General features: G+C 47.7%; 1 protein-coding gene across 2 annotated transcripts; it reads right to left on the bottom strand.

Moving 5' to 3' along the window:
- Positions 1-107: 107 nt before the first annotated feature.
- Positions 108-21,051, bottom strand: DEF8 (differentially expressed in FDCP 8 homolog). Of its 2 annotated transcripts, XR_013221669.1 has the most exons (13): positions 20,845-21,020; positions 18,223-18,345; positions 17,206-17,303; positions 16,946-17,095; positions 16,491-16,632; positions 15,911-16,075; positions 14,948-15,075; positions 14,559-14,672; positions 14,283-14,363; positions 14,064-14,204; positions 12,290-12,399; positions 1,122-1,774; positions 247-891 (listed from the first exon to the last, which is right to left on the bottom strand). XR_013221669.1 is itself a non-coding variant. In XM_077288473.1 (12 exons), exons 2-12 carry the CDS (start codon positions 18,332-18,334, stop codon positions 1,675-1,677), a joined length of 1,341 nt encoding a protein of 446 aa, XP_077144588.1. In that variant the 5' UTR covers positions 18,335-18,345; positions 20,845-21,051; the 3' UTR covers positions 108-1,674. The 2 variants fall into 2 exon arrangements, 1 of the variants encoding a protein (XP_077144588.1); XM_077288473.1 differs by having other exon boundaries at positions 108-1,774; positions 20,845-21,051.
- Positions 21,052-21,398: the final 347 nt, after the last annotated feature.

The raw sequence follows: 21,398 nt of genomic DNA, 5'->3' as shown, positions 1-21,398 counted from the left end.
TTTTTTTTGCCACCATGTAGTAATGAGAAATGGATTAGTGTCTAAAGAATGTGATCATTTTTTTGGTTATTGGTTGATAATTACTCTAAAGAAAAGCAGCAACTGTGTTGAGTAGCATCAATTTTATTGACAAAAATCATTTTTTATATATACAAGGGGATAAATAATAGCAATAATTATCTTAATAAATAATAATGTTCCTCTGGCTCCCCCTCCCAGGTTACAGGTCTTTTTTTTTTTTTTTTTGGATCCCACTTGTTTTGCAGTGATTGAGTGGTTTGAGGATAAAATGAGTATCTAATACTCGCCACGATCAGGCCAGCATATAACTTGCTGATATTCCAGATGTCATATCCAGACCCCTGCTTTTACTAAACTGGTCTGTTAACACCATACGGTAAAGTATGGACCCCCCTGACATGCATTTTTGCACGTGTTTTTCCCCTTCCTCCCCAAAGTCCAATGGTGTGAAGAGCGAAAGTTCACAGCATTAACCCTTTCTGAATCAACCCATAGGGCTTTTTAAAACGTGCAAAATTAAAGTGCAGGATAAGAGAAGAAAAATACCCCAGCACCTTAGTGAGAAGAGACTTGAGGTACCTTCACACATAACGATTTCGTTAATGATATCGTTGCAACGTCACGCTTTTTGGTGACGTAGCAACGATCCCGCTAACGATCTCGTTATGTGTGACAGCGACCAACGATCAGGCCCCTGCTGGGAGATCGTTGGTCGTAGGGAATGATCAGGACCTTTATTTGGTCGCTGATCACCCGCTGTCATCGCTGGATCGGCGTGTGTGACGCCGATCCAGCGATGTGTTCACTTGTAACCAGGGTAAACATCGTGTTACTAAGCGCAGGGCCGCACTTAGTAACCCGATATTTACCCTGGTTACCATTGTAAAAGTAAAAAAAAAAAAAAACTCTACATACTCGTCACCGCTGTGCTCTGCTTTACGGCCGGCACTGACAGTCAGTGCGGGAAGCTGAAGTCGGGGGACGTGACAGACATCGAAATGTGAGTATGTAGTGTTTTTTTTTTTTTACTTTTACAATGGTAACCAGGGTAAATATCGGGTTACAAAGCGCGGCCCTGCATTTAGTAACCCGATGTTTACCCTGGTTACCCGGGTGCTGCAGGGGGACTTCGGCATCGTTGAAGACAGTTTCAACGATGCCGAAGTCGTTCCCCTGATCGTTGGTCGCTGGAGAGAGCTGTCTGTGTGACAGCTCCCCAGCGACCACACAACGACTTACCAACGATCACGGCCAGGTCGTATCGCTGGTCGTGATCGTTGGTAAGTCGTTTAGTGTAATGGTACCTTTAGCGAGGCACTGAATAATCCTATTAGAGATGCCAGAGGCTGTACATTTTATATACAGTAGGCTGGAAAGATCTGTAGGGTAGTAATATACCTGCGTTGTCCATGGCAGTGCCTGCATGGAACAGCATGAAAAAGAAACCATAGGACCGAGTCCTATATATCGAGCCTCCCTACAAGTGATGCCTGTATACAGGAATTATAAAGACGTCTCTACGGGGATGGTCGCCATTAGTCTGGAATATCTTGTTTTAGCGTCTTCTTATCCAAGGGTGTTAAGATGGTTCTTTTCAAAGTTTTGTGCCACTTCTGTCTGTACATAGTTGTCCCAAGCGTGAGGGTCTCTCTCTCACTGCTGCCATTTATCCTCTCCAGGCTCCTGTGTCTGTTTTCGGAGATTCAGCCTCATACATCGGGGGCAGCTTGTTGAGTTGTCATAATAGCAATCCCTGGAAAAGAAAAATTAGCAAGAAAAAAATAAAATAAAATACAGAATATAAAAGTCACCTCTGCATAAAATATAGTCACAGGAACTGTGCAGACATTGATATCAGAAGGCAAAGTTACAGTACTGTGCAAATTAATTGGGACAAAGCAAAAAGAGATTTTTGTGTACTCACCGTAAAATCTCTTTCTCTTAGCCTCTAATTGGGGGACACAGGACCATGGGTGTTATGCTGCTGTCCACTAGGAGGAAGTTTTGTGCAAAAGCAGTAGGAGGAACGTAACATGAATAACATAATTAGGCCTGTAAGAAGGCAACTATGTAACATGAATAACATAATTATGCCTGTAAGAAGGCAACTATGTATGAGCTCAAGAAAACAATATGAGAACTCAACAGTTACAACGGCCCGGAAAGGGCAACAGGGTGGGAGCTGTGTCCCCCAATTAGAGGCTAAGAGAAAGAGATTTTACGGTGAGTACACAAAAATCTCCTTTACTCTGTCGCCTCATTGGGGGACACAGGACCATGGGACGTCCTAAAGCAGTCCCTGGGTGGGAAGCAATGGACGAATATTGTGCAGACAGGCCCCTATACTTAGGGCACCGCCGCCTGCAGGACACATCTACCCAGGCTCGCGTCCGCTGAGGACTGGGTATGAACCCTGTAGTGTTTAGTAAACGTGTGTAAGCTAGTCCAAGTGGCCGCCTTACACACTTGTTGTGCCGAAGCCTGGTGCCGAATGGCCCAGGAGGCCCCTACCGCCCGTGTAGAGTGTGCCGTAATACCGGCTGGAAGAGGAGAATTCTTAAGGCGGTAGGCCTCTTGTATGGTGGATTTGATCCACCTGGCAAGGGTAGCTTTGGAAGCTGGCAGACCCTTGTGGCCGCCTTCCGGAAGGAGGAAAAGAGAATCAGACCTCCGGAAGGACGCAGTCCTAGACACGTATATAGGCAATGCCCTGACAAGGTCAAGCGTATGCAGAGCCTTCTCCGCTCTATAAACCGGAACCGGACAAAGGGATGGTAGTGAAATTTCCTCATTGAGGTGGAAGTCGGACACAACGTTCGGAAGGAAGGATGGGACCGTACGAAGAACTACTTTGTCCTGGTGAAAAGCCAGGAAGGGCCGTCTGCAGGAGAGTGCTGTCAGTTCAGACACCCTGCATAGCGAGGTGATTGCCACCAGGAAAACCACCTTCTGGGAAAGAAGGCGGAGCGGGACCTCCTTAAGGGGTTCGAAGGGTGGTTCCTGCAATGCTGTCAGGACCAGGTTGAGGTCCCACGTTTCTAGTGGTAGTCTGTAGGGGGGAACCAATCGAGAAACCCCCTGAAGGAAAGTCCTTACTTGCGGCTTGGTAGCAATGCGCCTTTGAAAAAGCACTGAGAGGGATGACATCTGGCTCTTAAGCGAGCCCAATGACAGCCTGGCCTCCAGACCCGATTGGAGAAAACCAAGTACTTTGGGTAGGGAATAAGGGAGTGGGATCTGGCCACGAGATTCGCACCAGGTAAAGAAAGCTTTCCAGGTACGGTAATAAATCTTGGCAGAGGCTGGTTTCCGTGCTCTGATCATGGTTCCAATGACGTCCGTCGAGAGCCCTGCCTGGGTTAGAACCCAGGTCTCAAGGGCCACGCCGTCAAATTGAGAGCCCCTGAGTTCTGGTGGTAGAACGGGCCTTGTGATAGAAGATCGTGGCGGTCGGGGAGACGCCAGGGGGCGTCTGCTGTGAGTTGTACGATGTCGGCGTACCATGTGCGTTTGGGCCAGTCCGGTGCAATTAGGATGGTTGGAACTCCCTCTTGTTTGATCTTCCTCACCACTCTGGATATCAGGGGGAGAGGTGGAAAAATATACAGAAGCTGGAACTGAGTCCAGTCCTGAACCAGAGCGTCTGCTCCGAGCGACCGCGGATCGTGTGTTCTGGCCATGAAGTTGGAGACCTTGGCATTGAAGTGGGATGCCATTAGGTCCACATCCGGGGTCCCCCAGCGGAGACAGATCTGTTGAAAAATTTCGGGATGGAGAGACCACTCTCCCGAGTCTATTCCTTGTCGGCTGAGGAAGTCTGCTTCCCAGTTGTCCACACCCGGAATGTGGACCGCCGAAAGAACCGACCCTGTGTCCTCCGCCCAGCGGAGGATGTGTGACACTTCTCGCATCGCCTGGGTACTGCGGGTCCCCCCTTGGTGATTCACATATGCCAAAGCCGTGGCATTGTCCGACTGTATTCTGATGTGAGAGGCTGCCAGTAAGTGATGGTAGGCCCTCAATGCCAGAAGGATGGCACGAATTTCCAGGATGTTGATGGGCATGGTCGCTTCCACTGGGGACCACTTGCCCTGTGCCCTGTGGTGTAGGTGCACCGCACCCCAACCCGTCAGGCTCGCGTCGGTGGTCAGAACCTTCCATTGACCTGTGAGAAAGGATTTTCCCCTTTGCTAGCGAAGTTGGCTTGAGCCACCAGTGCAGGGACCTCCTGGTTGACGACGTTAGCTGGAACTCCCTGTCGAGAGAAAAGGGATTCCTGTCCCAGGACTTGAGAATGGCTAGTTGGAGAGGTCTGAGGTGAAACTGGGCAAATGGGACAGCTTCTATTGCTGCTGCCATCTTGCCGAGGACTCTCATGGCAAACCGGAGAGATTGAGGGGGTTTGCGGAGGAGGGTGCAAACTGCTAGTCGGAGAGCCAGTGCCTTGTCCTTGGGAAGGAGCACTAGACCCCTGGAGGTGTTGAATAACATTCCCAGGAAGGTCAGGGACTGACTCGGGGTTTGTGATGACTTTTGTAGGCTGATTAACCAGCCCATGCGACTGAGAGTATCGGTTGTGATTGAGACGCTGAGCTCGCAGTCCTTGAAGGTGGGAGCCTTGATGAGTAGATCGTCCAGGTATGGAACGACTACTATGCCTCTGGAGTGCAGGACGTCCATGGTGGCTGCCATGACCTTGGTGAACACTCTGGGAGCCGTGGCGAGTCCGAAAGGGAGAGCCACGAATTGGTAGTGGTCCTGGCCTATTGCAAACCTGAGAAACCTCTGATAGGCAGGTGCAATGGGTATATGCAGGTATGCGTCTTGTATGTCTATGGAGGCGAGATATTCTCCCTTCTCCATGGACGCAATGATGGACCGAAGGGACTCCATGCGGAAATGACGGACCCGTACATATTTGTTGAGCTGTTATAGGTCTAGTATGGGCCGTACGCTGCCTCCTTTCTTGGGAACTACGAACAGATTGGAGTAGAACCCTCGGAAGCGGTCGGTCGTGGGTACCGGTACTATGACTCCTGCTTGAAAAAGCGAGGAGACCGCTTGGTGGTAGGCACGAGCCTTGGCTGGCGGTTTTAGGGGGACAGGGAGGAAGAATCGGTCCGGTGGGTTGGAGGTTAAGTCTATTTTGTATCCGGAAGACACTAGTTCCATGACCCACCTGTCTTCTGTAATAGGCAGCCAGACTTGATGAAAGCGCAAAAGTCGGCCGCCTACTGGTGTGGTGTCTTCCGGAGTCCGTGAGTCATGATGAGGAGAAAGTCTGAGATTTTCCTCCTCTGGGCTTAGGCTGGCCTGCTTTTGACTGCCAGGTCTTGTCCGACCTTTGCGTCGATCGTGAGTTGTCCCTGCGTGGGGAACGGTTACGATTTTGTGCTGGACGCGAGACGGACCAACCGGAGGAATTCCGAAAGGATCGGAATCGAGTTTGGTTACGCTTCTTGTAAGTGCGTTTAGGTTTCAGTTGGGGAAGAGAAGTACTCTTACCCCAGGTGGCGTTGGATATCATAGTGTCCAACTGTTCACCGAAAAGTCTCCCACTGAGGTAGGGGAGGTGCGTGAGGGACTTCTTTGAGGCTGCGTCCGCTTTCCATTCCCGCAGCCAGAGGATACGCCGAATCGTGATGGCATTTGATGCTATCCCCGCTACTCCCCTTGCTGAATCCAGAGCTGCATGGAGCATGTAGTCTGCTACAACTGCTATTTGAACCGCTTGGTCCGACAGCTCAGGAGCGGATGCTTGGAGAGCTTGTAAATTCTTTGCCCAGGCCAGAATGGCCTTGGCAGCCCAAACTGAGGCGAACGCGGGAGCCAGGGATGCCCCTGCTGCCTCGGAAATTGAACGAGCCATGCGTTCTACCTGCCGGTCTGCTGCGTCCCTGAGGGTTGAGCTATCTGGCAGTGAAAGGAGGGTCTGTGCTGCTAGCCTAGAGACTGGGGGGTCCACTTCAGGTGGATCTGTCCATTCCTTGGTGTCCTTCTGTGGGAAGGGGTACCTCGCCTCCAGATATTTGCGATTAGCGAATTTTTTCTCAGGCTGTGAGAGCTGCTTTTTAAGGATCGCCTTAAACTCTGGGTGGTTAGAGAAAACCTTAGGCGGCTTCAGAGGTCCTTCAAAGGAAATCTTATGTTCTGGGGCCTCTGGTGGCGGATCAGAAATGTCCAGCACCCGATGGATGGATGAAATTATGTCCTCAACTAGCGCTGTATTGCTAGGAGGGATTGGGATCAGGGACCCCTCCGTTTCTCTGTCTGAGTCAGAGTCGCAGATGCCTTCCGAGTCCTGTGTATCACTGAGGCGTCCCCTGCTGAGTGAGCCAGGGAGAAGGCCTTCTCTGGTCGGGGATTGCGGAGATCTGCATTGTCTGTCCCTGGAATGGGACGGTCTAGATGACCTGGAGCTACGGTGTCTCTCCCTAGAGGGGGATGACCGTGTGCTATGGGATGACGCAGATGGACTTGATCTATGGGTCCGCTTGCGTCCTGAACTAGACGTGGATGTGCCAGGGTCATCTTGTTCCTGAGTCAAGCTCTCCCTTTGCTGGGTAACGGTCATAGCCGGGGCATGACCCTGCAGAGCCTGAAGCAATGTGGAGGTTAGGTTATCTATAGACCTGCATCAAAGATTGCGATATCTGAGTAGCCCATTCCGGCGTGGCATTAGACACCGAGGCATTGGCAGGGGCTTCGACACATTAGTTTGTATACAGTTCTGACAATGCGGGTATGTGCTACTACTGGGGAGAGCGGTCCCGCAGGCTGTGCAGAATGCATAATAGCAGTTCTGCCTGGTTCTCTTGGACCTTGAGCCCGGCATAGTGCACAGAGTGCAGAAGTGCTGCCAGCAGAGGACCTTACAGGGGTAGAGAAACCTATAGGGGAGCCTTATAGGTAATATGGATTCACAGCTGAGTAAAAAACCCAGCTGTGATCTTACCCCACCAGTGTGCCCCTAGGTCCAGCGCCCAAGATCCACAGTCCTGTGCCCCCCGGAGACTGGCTGCCTGGTCCTGGTCCTGCACACCGGGAGATGCAGGGTTAATCTGCAGCCGAAAATGGCTGCTGAGACAGAGAGGAAAGGAGAAGGGGGCGGAGAGCTGGAAAAAGGTGGCAAGGCTGTGTAAAAACGCGCCCTTTCTGTCTCGATCCACCCCCTTTATGACACTGTAGAGTGTCATATTTGTCATCCGGGGGGCGGGCCAGGGGGCGGAGAGGAGGCAGCAGCTTCAGCTAGGCCAAAGCCGGGGCCTAAATTAGATGCCTGAGGCCCAGAAGGGCTCCAGGCCGGCGCGAAAGTCCGGGAGGGGGTCGGATCTGAATCGGACCCCTCCGGATTTAACCCCTTCCCGACCTGTGACACAGCGTATGCGTCATGAAAGTCGGTGCCAATCCGACCTGTGACGCATATGCTGTGTCACAGAATGATCGCGTCCCTGCAGATCGGGTGAAAGGGTTAACTCCCATATCACCCGATCTGCAGGGACAGGGGGAGTGGTACTTCAGCCCAGGGAGGGTGGCTTCACCCCCCCGTGGCTACGATCGCTCTGATTGGCTGTTGAAAGTGAAACTGCCAATCAGAGCGATTTGTAATATTTCACCTATGAAAATGGTGAAATTTTACAATCCAGCCATGGCCGATGCTGCAATAGCATCTGCCATGGCTGGAGACCCCGATCTGCCCCCACCCCACCCCACCGATCGCCCCCCCAGTCGTCCTTTTTGCCCCGATCTCCGTTCAGCTCCCCTCCTCCCTCCTGTCGGCTCCCCCGGTCCTCCTGTCCGCTCCCCAGGTCCTCCGATCCCCCCCCCCCCCCGTGTTCCGGTCCCACCCCCCCATACTTACCTAGCTCCGATGTCCCTCCCGGTGTCCAGCCGTCTGCTTCATGGGCGCCGTCATCTTGGAAAATGGCGGGCGCATGCGCAGTGTGCCCGCCGAATCAGCCAGCCGGCAGATTCGTTCCTGCACATTTTGGTCGCTGTGATAAGTTCTATCACAGCGATCAAAATATAAAAAATAGTAAATAAATCACCCCCTTTATCACCCCCATAGGTAGGGACAATAATAAAATACAGAAAATATAATTATTTTTGTTGTTCCATTAGGGTTAGGGGTACGGTTAGGGGTACGGTTAGGGGTAGGGTTGCACTTAGGGTTGCACTTAGGGGTAGGGTTGCACTTAGGGTTGCACTTAGGGTTGCACTTAGGGCTAGGGTTGCACTTAGGGCTAGGGTTGCACTTAGGGTTAGAATTAGGGTTAGAATTAGGCTATGTGCACACGGTGCGGATTTGGCTGCGGATCCGCAGCGGATTGGTCGCTGCGGATTCGTATCAGTTTTCCATCACGTTTACAGTACCACGTAAACCTATGGAAAACCAAATCCGCTGTGCCCATGGTGCGGAAAATACAGCGCGGAAACGCTGCGTTGTATTTTCCGCAGCATGTCAATTCTTTGTGCAATTCCGCAGCGTTTTACACCTGCTCCATAATAGGAATCCGCAAGTGAAATCCACACAAAAAAACACTGGAAATCCGTGGTAAATCCGCAGGTAAAGCGCAGTGCGTTTTACCTGCAGATTTTTCAAAAACTGCGGAAAAATCCACACAAATCCGCAACGTGAGCACACAGCCTTAGGGTTGGAATTAGAGGTAAGACTAGGGTTAGGGGTGTGTTGGGGTTAGGGTTGTGGTTAGGGTTGGGATTAGAGTTAGGGGTGTGTTGGGGTTAGTGTTGGAGTTAGAATTGAGGGGTTTCCACTTTTTAGGCACATCAGGGGGTCTCCAAACGCGACACGGCGCCACCATTGATTCCAGCCAATCTTGCGTTGAAAAAGTAAAATGGTGCTCTCTCCCTTCTGAGCCCCGACGTGTGCCCAAACAGTGCTTTACCCCCACATATGGGGTACCAGCGTACTCAGGAGAAACTGATCAACAACTTTTGGGGTCCAATTTCTCCTGTAACCCTTGGGAAAATAAAAAATTGCGGGCTAAAAAATTATTTTTGAGGAAAGAAAAATGATTTTTTATTTTCACGGCTTTGCGTTATAAACTTCTGTGAAGCACTTGGGGGTTCAAAGTGCTCACCACACATCTAGATAAGTTCCCTTGGGGGTTTAGTTTCCAAAATGGGGTCACTTGTGGGGAGTTTCTACTGTTTAGGCACATCAGGGGCTCTGCAAACGCAACGTGATGCCCGCAGAGCATTCCATCAAAGTCTGCATTTCAAAACGTCACTACTTCACTTCCGAGCTCCGGCATGTGCCCAAACAGTGGTTTACCCCCACATATGGGGTATCAGCGTACTCAGGAGAAACTGGACAACAACTATTGGGGTCAAATTTCCCCTGTTACCCTTGGGAAAATAAAAAATTCAGGGCTAAAAAAAATTTTTTTAGAAAATAAAAATTATTTTTTATTTTCATGGCTCTGCGTTATAAACTTCTGTGAAGCACTTGGGGGTTCAAAGTGCTCACCACACATCTAGATTAGTTCCTTGGGAGGTCTAGCTTCCAAAATGGGGTCACTTATGGGGAAGCTCCAATGTTTAGGCACACAGGGGCTCTCCAAACGCGACATGGTGTCCGCTAATGATTGGAGCTAATTTTCCATTCAAAAAGCCAAATGGCGTGCCTTCCCTTCCAAGCCCTGCCGTGCACCCAAACAGTGGTTTACCCCCACATATGGGGTATCATCGTACTCAGGACAAACTGGACAACAACATTTGGGGTCCAATTTCTCCTGTTACCCTTGGGAAAATAAAAAATTCTGGGCTAAAAATCATTTTTGAGGAAAGAAAAATTATTTTTTATTTTCACGGCTCTGCGTTATAAACTTCTGTGAAGCACTTGTTGGTTTAAAGTGCTCACTATGCATCTAGATAAGTTCCTTGGGGGGTCTAGTTTCCAAAATGGGGTCACTTGTGGGGGAGCTCCAATGTTTAGGCACACAGGGGCTCTCCAAACGCGACATGGTGTCCGCTAACGATTGGAGCTACTTTTCCATTCAAAAAGTCAAATGGCGCGCCTTCCCTTCCGAGCCTTGCCATGCGCCCAAACAGTGGTTTACCCCCACATATGAGGTATCGGCGTACTCAGGAGAAATAGCCCAACAAATTTTAGGATCCATTTTATCCTGTCGCCCATGTGAAAATTAAAAAATTGAGGCTAAAAGAATTTTTTTGTGAAAAAAAAGTACTTTTTCATTTTTACGGATCAATTTGTGAAGCACCTGAGGGTTTAAAGTGCTCACTACGCATCTAGATAAGTTCCTTGGGGTGTCTAGTTTCCAAAATGGGGTCACTTGTGGGGGAGCTCCAATGTTTAGGCACACGGGGGCTCTCCAAACGCGACATGGTGTCCGCTAAAGATTGGAGCCAATTTTTCATTCAAAAAGTCAAATGGCGCTCCTTCCCTTCCGAGTTCTGCCGTGCGCCTAAACAGTGGTTTACCCCCACATATGAGGTATCAGCGTACTCAGAACAAATTGGACAACAACTTTCGTGGTCCAGTTTCTCCTTTTACCCTTGGGAAAATAAAAAAATTGTTGCTAAAAGATCATTTTTGTGACTAAAAAGTTAAATGTTCATTTTTTCCTTCCATGTTGCTTCTGCTGCTGTGAAACACCTGAAGGGTTAATAAACTTCTTGAATGTGGTTTTGAGCACCTTGAGGGGTGCAGTTTTTAGAATGGTGTCACTTTTGGGTATTTTCAGCCATATAGAACCCTCAAATTGACTTCAAATGTGAGGTGGTCCCTAAAAAAAATGGTTTTGTAAATTTTGTTGTAAAAATGAGAAATCACTGGTCAAATTTTAACCCTTATAACTTCCTAGCAAAAAAAAATGTTGTTTCCAAAATTGTGCTGATGTAAAGTAGACATGTGGGAAAAGTTATTTATTAACTATTTTGTGTCACATAACTCTCTGGTTTAACAGAATAAAAATTCAAAATGTGAAAATTGCTAAATTTTCAAAATTTTCGCCAAATTTCCATTTTTTTCACAAATAAACGCAGAAATTATCGACCTAAATTTACCACTAACATGAAGCCCAATATGTCACGAAAAAACAATCTCAGAATCGCTACGATCCGTTGAAGCGTTCCCGAGTTATTACCTCATAAAGGGACACTGGTCAGAATTGCAAAAAACGGCAAGGTCATTAAGGCCAAAATAGGCTGGGTCATGAAGGGGTTAAAGGCAGGATGGCGGTGGGGCTATAAGCGGAAGGGGGAGCCCAGTAGGGGTCTCCCTGAGGCAGTATAGAGCTGGTGCTGCCGCAGAGACAGGGACGCAGGGAGCCCTGTGTCTGTATGTGCCATGCCTGCCTGCACTCCCCCCGGCCCCAACAGGAGCCCGCAGCTGGGCTGGGGTCCCTGGATGCAGGCGCAGTGTGCTGGCCCATTGCTGGAAGCTGTAGAATGCTGCCTGTACAGGCCCTACCTGAGGTGTCTCAACCTAATACCCCCAGAGGGGCATAGGGAGGGTGTTGTCACCTTCAGGGGCCTTTATCCTCGCCTCGACCTCAACCCAGAAACCAAAAGGAATTGGGGAAGGGGGGGGGGGGGGGGGTCTCGACTTCGAACCAGCACCCGAGGGACTGGGGAAGGAGCAACATGGGGAATAGCCATCTCTACTTCAACTGGGCACCCAATAATAGGGGGCCGAGGAAGGAGCCATGCCGGGAGTCTCACAGGAGACCCTCTTTTCTTCATCTGTTATCCCGTCGGAAAAAAACGGAGTAAAAATCTTTTAGGTGTGCCTCCTATGCGACACTAAGCAAACAATGGAGAAGGCTGATGCCGTCCAGGGGTGTATACTGCACAGGAGGAGCCACAGTTAATCTTTTTCAGATTATGCATAGTGTCGCCTCCTAGTAGACAGCAGCATAACACCCATGGTCCTGTGTCCCCCAATGAGGCGACAGAGTAAAATTAAATGTTATAATGCACTGTTACATACTAATTCTGAAAATTACCTTTTTCCACTGGCAAGTTGACCAAGATTTATTTATTATATATTAAAACTGGTTTGAATCACTGACCAACTTACGATTTAACTTAAAAAATGCTTAGTCCCAATTAATTTGCACAGCACTGTACACCAGCGGCCACACAGTCCGAAAACTATAGGGACTAAATATGGCCAACTAATCATAAATCTGAATCAACGGGGGCGTAAAAGGAAATATTTGTCCGGGTGTTTAATGTAAATATGACAGATCAGTATAATGCAGAGACATATAAAGGATCTCACCTGTGGAAGACGGCGGCACAGTCCTGGCACACAGATGTGTGGCTGTCAAATGGGAATAAAATGTCTCCTTCCTTGCACAGTTCACACACGAAGCCCTTAGCCTGGCAGCGCTGCAAATGTAAAGATCACATCATAAACATGACCAAACCTTTACCTACACAGACCAGATCTTCACTGGCTCCAGGGCAAAGACAAACTGATTTATTTTGCTATGCAATAGCCAGGTTTACTAAAGACCCACCCAACACCCATCCTTACAGCGGCCCTAAGGAAGCACCCCAAGGTAACATTCAAAGTCATATAGACTTTGAATGTAGCAGCTTGACTACTGATCCATTGAAACTGGAGACACAGGACCCCGTTCTCGTGATAGGTGGGAGTACCAGGGGTGACTTATAAATCAGACACATACAAGGTATTACCATGTACTACAATGTCAGGCAACCCGACACGGCAGCATCCCATCTATACTAGAAATGAATAATCACCCAGTGTAAGTGGACAGGTTGACTTTAAAGGCTATGGACGCCATTGACATGAAACAAATGATTTTCACATGTTAGTGTTTAGTTAATAAAATTGAACTTAGTTTCAGTCTGCAATATTCATTCTTTCATTACTTTAAAGCCCCTTGATATGCAGTTTGCAGCTCATCCAAGTTTCAGATTTGTTTTCTAATGTGAATCTATCTCCCAGGAATACAGGCTGGAATGTGAGCTCTGTGTCTCTCTCCTAGTAATTTAGGCTGGATGTGAGCTCTGTGTGTCTCTCCCAGTAATTTAGGCTGGATGTGAGGTCTGTGTGTCTCTCCCAGTAATATAGGCTGGATGTGAGGTCTGTGTCTCTCCCTGTAATATAGGCTGGATGTGACGTCTGTGTGTCTCTCCCAGTAATATAGGCTGGATGTGAGCTCAGTGTATCTCTCCCAGTAATATAGGCTGGATGTGAGATCTGTGTGTCTCTCCCAGTAATATAGGCTGGATGTGAGGTATGTGTGTCTCTCCCAGTAATATAGGCTGGATGTGAGATCTGTGTGTCTCTCCCGGTAATATAGGCTGGATGTGAGATCTGTGTGTCTCTCCCAGTAATATAGGCTGGATGTGAGGTATGTGTGTCTCTCCCAGTAATATAGGCTGGATGTGAGCTCTGTGTGTCTCTCCCAGTAATATAGGCTGGATGTGAGGTATGTGTGTCTCTCCCAGTAATATAGGCTGGATGTGAGCTCTGTGTGTCTCTCCCAGTAATATAGGCTGGATGTGAGCTGTGTGTGTATCTCCCAGTAATTTAGGCTGGATGTGAGATCTGTGTGTCTCTCCCTGTAATACAGGCTGGATGTGAGGTCTGGGTGCCTTTCCCAGTAATATAGGCTGGATGCGAGCTTTGTGTGTGTCTCCCAGTAATACAGGCTGGATTTGAGATCTGTGTGTTCCTCCGTGTAATATTAGCTAGATACAGGACTTGCAAACATCTGCAGCATAAAAATAGTACATTTTTTAATAAACCTTATTTGGAACTCTGCTTAAACTTTTAGCATTCAAAAAGCAAATGAACGATAAAAAGAAAAAAAAATCCTTATGAAGGTGGTAACATTTTCACCTGCAGACAGGATAGATGACAAATGTTGGTACAGGTCTGACTACTGGGACCCCCACAATCACTAGTTGTATGGCACAGAGGCCGAGCGTGCAAGTTGCCACTCCATCATTTGTTTCCATAACTCCCATAGACAAGACTAGAGAACCAGGTGCATATGTGACCACCATTAATATCCCACCTCACAGTCCAGCTTAATGTGCTTAGCAAACATGGTGTGTATCTCTGTGAGGGACGCGCCGAGCCGTCCGCTGATGACATCCAGAAGATCCTGCAGGGAATACATGTCATTGTTCTCCACAAAATGCTGCCGATCCTGGAGCTGGAAGAAGAAGACAGCATGAAAAAGAAAATAAAATACAATCACACGGTACAATGTTACCGTAACTGACATCCTGACCTGTAGCAGCAATCGTGCCTCCATCGCTTCTTTACAAGTGATGAAGTACGGCTTCATGAGGAGGATATCCTGACGTAGCTTCTACGCAGGGGACAAGATGGCAGAAAAAAAAAGCAATTACTATTACTACTACTATTGATCCCAATTCATATAGAAAGAATTGTGCATAAAAAAAAAAAACAGCAAAATGCGGTAATAATTTGCTCGAAATTACTACTGATCCATAATGTAAGCCTGGATATAGCAGAAAGTATTAAGGGTCTGCTCAGCTCTTACCCGAATCTCTACCAGCTCTTCGACGTAGTTAAACAGCAAAGGGTTAATTTCCCGCAGCCTCAGCACCGGACGTCCCACCATCAAGGCCAGGTAACGCATGCTGCAGCGGGACACCTGCGGTGGAGATTGCATGAACAAAGATCAGATTTGGCCACGATTTCGCTTGGCTATTGTTCCCTGCTCGATGGGGGTCAGGGTGGCTGGTGGTCACAACAGACGACAGCTGGACCCCCAGGGATATCTTGTTATTTTGGGTCTATCCCTATAGAATCCCCAAAATTTAGTGGCATACACTATCGTCTATGGCATCTTCTGCCATTTTTTTTTCTTAATAATGGGAATATGACCGATCCAAGCGATGATGTGCTAGAGATGCAATCCATGCCTACCTTACGTGGTTCAAAGTCCCAGTTGTGAATAACGCGGGCTGGGATGACGGCCAGATCATTCCAGTGGCAATTGCTGCAATAATACTGCCCAGTGTAATCGCACTGCCGGGCCTCGCTGGGGACGGTCCCTGTAACAGGAACATCAGACAAAAGTAAATGCAAAGCCAGAATACTGATGTTTACAGCGGGCCTGGTGCCCATTATACTGCACGGAACGAAGAGGTGCTGAAGAAGCTGCGGTGCCATTCATAAAACCCTAACACTTACATAGCCAAGAGCTTAACTGGCAAAATCCAGGGGAAGAGTGGTGCCAAAGCTGTCTGGCAGCCACTTATCCACTCCTATAGAAATAAAGCTCTGTTGACTCACGTCTGCATGTTTTTTTTAGGTAGCTGTCGTACGGATGATTGCTTAGTTTGTAAGTATGCAAAATAGTGCGGGACAGGTGAGAAAGGAGATGAAAATTGATAGAACTCCCATGTCCTACACCGTCCTTTCAGCTTAACAAAAATCATTATCGGCAGCACATTGTCCCGTGTAACAGGACATGTGCTGCCGAGAACTTAATGATCAGCAATGTTAACGATTGTTCTGTGCGCACGGAATGTCCGTTGGTCGTTAAACTGTCGCCGATCTGCTGGCAAGTAATGACCAAAGGAAATATATTCCATCAGTCCTAACAGAACAATGCTTCTCCGTCATTGCTGATTACATGCGATGGGTGCTGTATTCGGAGAAATGCATGTGCATGGGAAAAATCTGTGTTTAATGCTGTGGTGTCTGGCCCTTTAAAGGGTCATTCCACAAATCAGAAGTTATCCCGTATCCTCAGGACAGGGGATAACTTGCTGCTCGCTGGCGGTTCTACTGCTGCTGGGACCCCCCGGTGATTGTGAGATTGGGGCTCTGGAACATACTAAGAACAGACAGCACGTTTTGGCTTTGTGATGGACCTGTACTTACGCAGTGAGATGGGCGCCCTGCACTCGGCACAGCGGTAATCCTGACTGTCCAGTCCCGTCTCTGGGCAAATGGTTAACTCGTACTCGGACTGATGACTGACTTTTGATCTGACACAGGGTTTGGTAATGAGGTTCAGACATTTGCTATGACAACGATAGTAACAACCTGCAAAAAGAAGAGAGTGTGAATGCTGGCCGAGATGTGCGTACTACAAGATACGATCAGTTCCCCACGTGGTTCTAACATGAAGGCTCTATGTCATGTCAGTAGGGGGGGGCTTCCATCACTGCTGGGACAGCAGGGAGAGGGAGGGAGATGCCTTCACTACTGGGACAGTGGGGGGAGGACCTGCCATCACTACTGGGACAGAAACCCACATCATAACGTAGTACAGCATCCACCTCCCCTAAAGGTAAAAGGGGGTCATTCAGCTTTAGTTTGTTTGAACAGAGCCACCAAGATCAGTGACCCCGATGTGTGCATGACATGGACAAATCATTGGTGTAAATTTACCTTTTAACGAATGCAAAAAAATCCAACAATGGCATCTTATAAACTGTGGCCGAGCATTCTCCCTCACCTGTACACGTATACCAGGTCTGGATCAGGCCCCATATAAAGGTGCTGCACTTGTCACACACTTGTTTTACGCTTTTACTCTTCTCCTTGTAGAATCGATGTTCTAATATAATGCGCATATTTGGCTCATCCTCGTGTGGGTCCTGGAAAATTTAAATAAAATAAGGTGAATAGTGGAGCCGAGAAGGTAGACTTTGAGGGATTGTTCACACGTAGCATTTTTTATTATAGTATTTTTTCTTGTCTAAAATTATTTTAAGTATCTTAGGCTTGATACACAAGTTGTTTTGTTTTTACAATGGGTCCCTTTGGTGGACAGATGCCAAGGCGTGCATCTATCTGTGGCCACATCCTGAGTGTATGCGCCCATAAAGAGTGTGTGGGCTCTAGCGCAGTGTAACTGGGTGAGAATCTTTCATGCAGCTGTAGAAAAGTAGCAGCAGAACGACGGCTTACCTTCAGCTCCTGCAACTTGAGTCGGAGATGAATGAGTCTGACCACTGCGTCCTTCTGCTTGTCCGACTGTTCGGGCAGCTCCAGGATCACCTGTTTACACTCCTCAATCGCCTGTCTCAACTGCTGGATGTCGGATGCCAGAAAGAGGCCCTTTAAGCCGAAAAGGAAGACAGATATGGCACCTGTTGTGTGTACTAGTCTGATATATTTATAAGCTTTATAACGGTGCACCCTTGCAGAACGTAAGGTGCCCTGCTCACCACCGGCCGGGAGAAGTGATCTTCAGAGACGCCCAAATCCATCACTCGCTCCGTGTACTGGAATTCTGATACACGCAGAGGAGATCCTGGTGGAGATTCTGAAAAAAAAAAAAAAAAAGAGGAGGAAAGGTGTCATGGGGGACAAAATTGGTAACCCCTAGAAGGTGTCAGACCCATGGTGGGGACAAAATTGGTAACCCCTAGAAGGTGTCAGACCTATGGTGGGGACAAAATTGGTGACCCCTAGAAGGTGTCAGACCTATCGGGGAGACAAAATTGGTGATCTCTAGAGATGAGTGCATAAATTCTCCGGACACCAGACGGGAGCCCTGCAAACGCGCCGTGTGAATGAGATTCTAGAAATCTCATTCATTTTGCTATTATTGTAGAACACCGCGTTTTTTTCCGTATGAGAAGAAAATTGCATAAAAACCGCCACGTGTGAGCGAGACAGTTTTTTTATACAAATTTTACATTTAGTTTGTAAATTTCCCTCAATATTTGCAGTCCGAGACACTTATGGAACAGACATAGCCTGGGAGCGCGCTGAGCGTTAGGTGCGTCCCCCTTCCTGAAGGACTGCACAAATCAAAGAAAAAGTGTATGCATAAAAAAGAAGGGGATCACCAACATAATTTTTTATGAAGTGTTATATAAGAATGCTTTTTATTGAAAACCAACACATACAAAAACCATTAAAAACATTTAAAAAATACACAACTCTGATTACAATCAAAAGAGTATGGGTCATACAAATGATGTGAACAATACACCAGAGTCCTACATGTCATAATATTTGATAGTTAACAAACCTCTAAATAGTGGCCCGATGCAAAGATTTGCAGATAAGAATAAATAAATGCAGGCTGCTAGCAATCACGAAATATATACAAAATATACCTGCTGCTATCATATAGTAAATTTTAGATATTCAAGCCCTTCCTGAAGGACTGGCTATGCTTGCTTATTTTGGAGATGGTCAGGCTCTTATTAATATCTCACTTCTGAAATACGAACCCTTGGATGGCTCCTGCTCTCTGTCCTCCCGGGGATTTTCTTCCTCTCTTGGCTTATTGAAAGGGTTAAGATGACCCTGACGGAACCGGGCCAGCTTGTCATTGTATTCCATATCCAGTCACACTGCAAGACAGGACCAACACCATATATACCCCAGGCAGGACATACATCTTATAGGGTCAGGCAATAGTCTACATCCCAAATCCTAGTAATATCTGAAATAAATACATCTGCAAAGGAGAATAGCAACAACAATCGTTTAGCATCCCCATACTTGAAGCTCAACTTCTGAGACTGTTGAGGTTCTGCAGCAGCTGGGACGATGAACCTTCCCCAATAATGGGGATGGAAAAGAGGAAGATTAAAAGAGAATATCCAAAATGTATATTAAAAAAGTGTACTAATATCAGAAATTCTAATAAAGAAAAAAAAAAACATTATGCACTGCCACTCCGATGGTTCCCAGACATTCATCCACAGGACCGCTGCCGCCAATCACTAGCCTCAATCTGATTGGCTGCAGCGGTTGTGTGGATCCATGTGATGTCATTGCTGGCACTGACCGGCAGGAATCATTGGAGCGGTTTAGGACTGTTAATGGCTGGGGACTTTTTTTTATTATTTCATCACATTTGCTTCTATTTGTTACTTTTTATGAAAACTCTCGGACTTTCCCATATTGGGGTTTCCCAGTTTTATGTACATTGGCCTAGTATATGGTAGTAGGAGGAAAGTTTAACAACTTTCTATTATTCTTTTGACCTGATTCATCAAGCAGTTTGTCCCAGAGAATTGGAGTAAAACTGTTGCAAATACTGACTATTTTTTTTTTTTTTTTTTTGCAACACTCCCGGCTGGTTAATGAATTTGCCGCAACGTACTTCAACCCAAAAATCACCGGGCAGGATGAATCAGCCCCATGGTCCATTAATGGAGTTATCCAGGCGGTTCCCATACGGCCGCTCCCGCCTGGTCTTTTCCACCATATGTCGCATCTTGCGGCGCTCACAGGGCCGCACACGGTGTACGCCATCGATGCCAATAACATGAACTGCTCCCATGTGACCAGCGCAAAAAGCGAGGAGGAGACCATGCGGGGGGGCTGCGGTGACCGCGGTACTGACCAGTATAAGATTTTATTATTTTTTAACCTCATCCCAATTCTCAAGAGTCCAGAAAAAAGGCGTTATCCTGGACTCGAACAAACTGAAGCCTGAAAATTGTGGATTGTGACGTTTTCACGAAATTTATAACCAATTCAATTAGTTACAATCTGATTCTGATCTGTTACATTGTTTATAAATTGTATGAGAAGTGTCCTTATATATAATGCAAGGTATAAAGGGGGCAAAGCGACTGCCACTGGCAGCATGGGGACCCCTGACTACACCGTGACACCCCAGATTACTCAATAACACCCCATGTTACCCCAATACACCCTGACACCCTAGATTGCCCAATACCACTCCATATTACTCCGACACCCGATTACCCAACACCCCATGTTAGCCCAATACACCCCATATTACACCCTGACACCATAGATTACCCAATAACACCCCATATTACTCTGACACCCCAGATTACTCAAACACCCCATGTTACCCCATATTACACCCTGACAAACTAGATTACCTAATAACACCCCATATTACACCCTCACACCCCAGATTACTCAATAACACCCCATGTTACCCCATATTACACCCTGACAAGCTAGATTACCCAATAACACCCCATATTACACCCTAGGTTACTCAATAACAACCCATACTATACCATCACACCCCCAGATTACGCCGACACCCCCGATTACCCAATAACACCCCACATTACTCCGACACCCAGATTACACCCTCACACCCCAGGTTACCCTAATACACCCCAGGTTACCCTAATATTATTATTATTATTATTATTATTTATTGTTATAGCGCCATTTATTCCATGGCGCTTTACAAGTGAGGAGGGGTATACATAATAAAAACAAGTACAATAATCTTGAACAATACAAGTCATAACTGGTACAGGAGGAGTGAGGACCCTGCCCGCGAGGGCTCACAATCTACAAGGGATGGGTGAGAATACAGTAGGTGAGGATACACCCCAAATTACACCCTGACACCCCAGTTTACACAATAAAACCCCAATTTACACAATAATACCCCATATTGTACCCTTACATCCCAGATTATACTGTAACACCTAATATTGCGCAACACCCCATATTACACCCTGACCCCCCCAGATTACCCTGAAATATCCCATATTACTCCATGACATCCCATATTATCTAACACCTCATATTACCCATGTCACAGCCCATATTACTGCCTGTTACCTCCTAAATCCCCCCATGACAGCCCATATTATCCCATGTCACCAAATATTATCCTATAAGGCCCCATACCACCGATGACACTACATATTACCCGTGTCACCCTAATTACCCAATAGCCCCCCATATTATACCCTATATTACCCCATTACTCCCATATCTCCCCATCTTACCGCTTGACACCCCATATTACCCCCTATACCACCCATATTACCGCCTGACACTCCACATTACCCCCTATGCCTCCCGTCCGCACTGCTGTACACAGCTCCTCCAGCGCTCACCTCGGCATGTCCCGTAACGCTGAGGCCTCTCCGTCCAGGAGCTGCCTTCCCCCGGTCCTCCTGCCGGCCCGGTGACCACTGACTGTTCCCCCCCCCCAGTGCCGGTGTCTCCGGTTGTCAGACGGGGCGGGGCCACCAGTGCAAGCACCGTGCTCAGTCAGCTCAGCAGAGCGCTCGAGGCTCCTCCTCTGTGGTGGCCGTGCTGCCCTCTGGCGGCAGGATGAGTGCACTGCAGGCCGCTCCCTGCAGTAGATGAGTCCGGGGACTCTCTGCTCCTTCTGTCCTTGTAGCGGCCACACGGTGACCTACCCGGGCCAGGAGAGCGGATACAGCCGCTAACGTAGCAGTGATATTACACATATTATATGGCCGTGTAATAGTCAAAAGCAGCTTTGGGGTCCAACATCTTTTATGGAACATCCTAAAAAAGTGATGTCTTCCTTGGCAACAAAGAATGCCAGGTCCTGTGAGGTGTTCTCGGTATATGGCAGGTCCTGTGGGGTGTTCTCGGTATACGGCAGGTCCTGTGGTGTGTTCCCAGTATACGGCAGGTC

The sequence above is a fragment of the Ranitomeya variabilis genome, chromosome 2 (assembly GCF_051348905.1).
Source record: "Ranitomeya variabilis isolate aRanVar5 chromosome 2, aRanVar5.hap1, whole genome shotgun sequence".
Classification (NCBI taxonomy): Eukaryota; Metazoa; Chordata; class Amphibia; order Anura; family Dendrobatidae; genus Ranitomeya; species Ranitomeya variabilis.
Note: the sequence above shows the minus strand (reverse complement) of the source record. Positions and strands in the feature narration are given on the sequence as shown.

Coding starts and splice junctions, on each gene's coding strand:
- DEF8 (XM_077288473.1), bottom strand. CDS start 18,334: ATGGAATACAATGACAAGCTGGCCCGGTTCCGTCAGGGTCATCTTAAC. Junction 16,633..16,945: donor TCAAGTTGCAGGAGCTGAAG/GTAAGCCGTCGT, acceptor TAAATTTTCCAG/GACCCACACGAGGATGAGCC. Junction 16,076..16,490: donor GACCTGGTATACGTGTACAG/GTGAGGGAGAAT, acceptor TTCTTTTTGCAG/GTTGTTACTATCGTTGTCAT.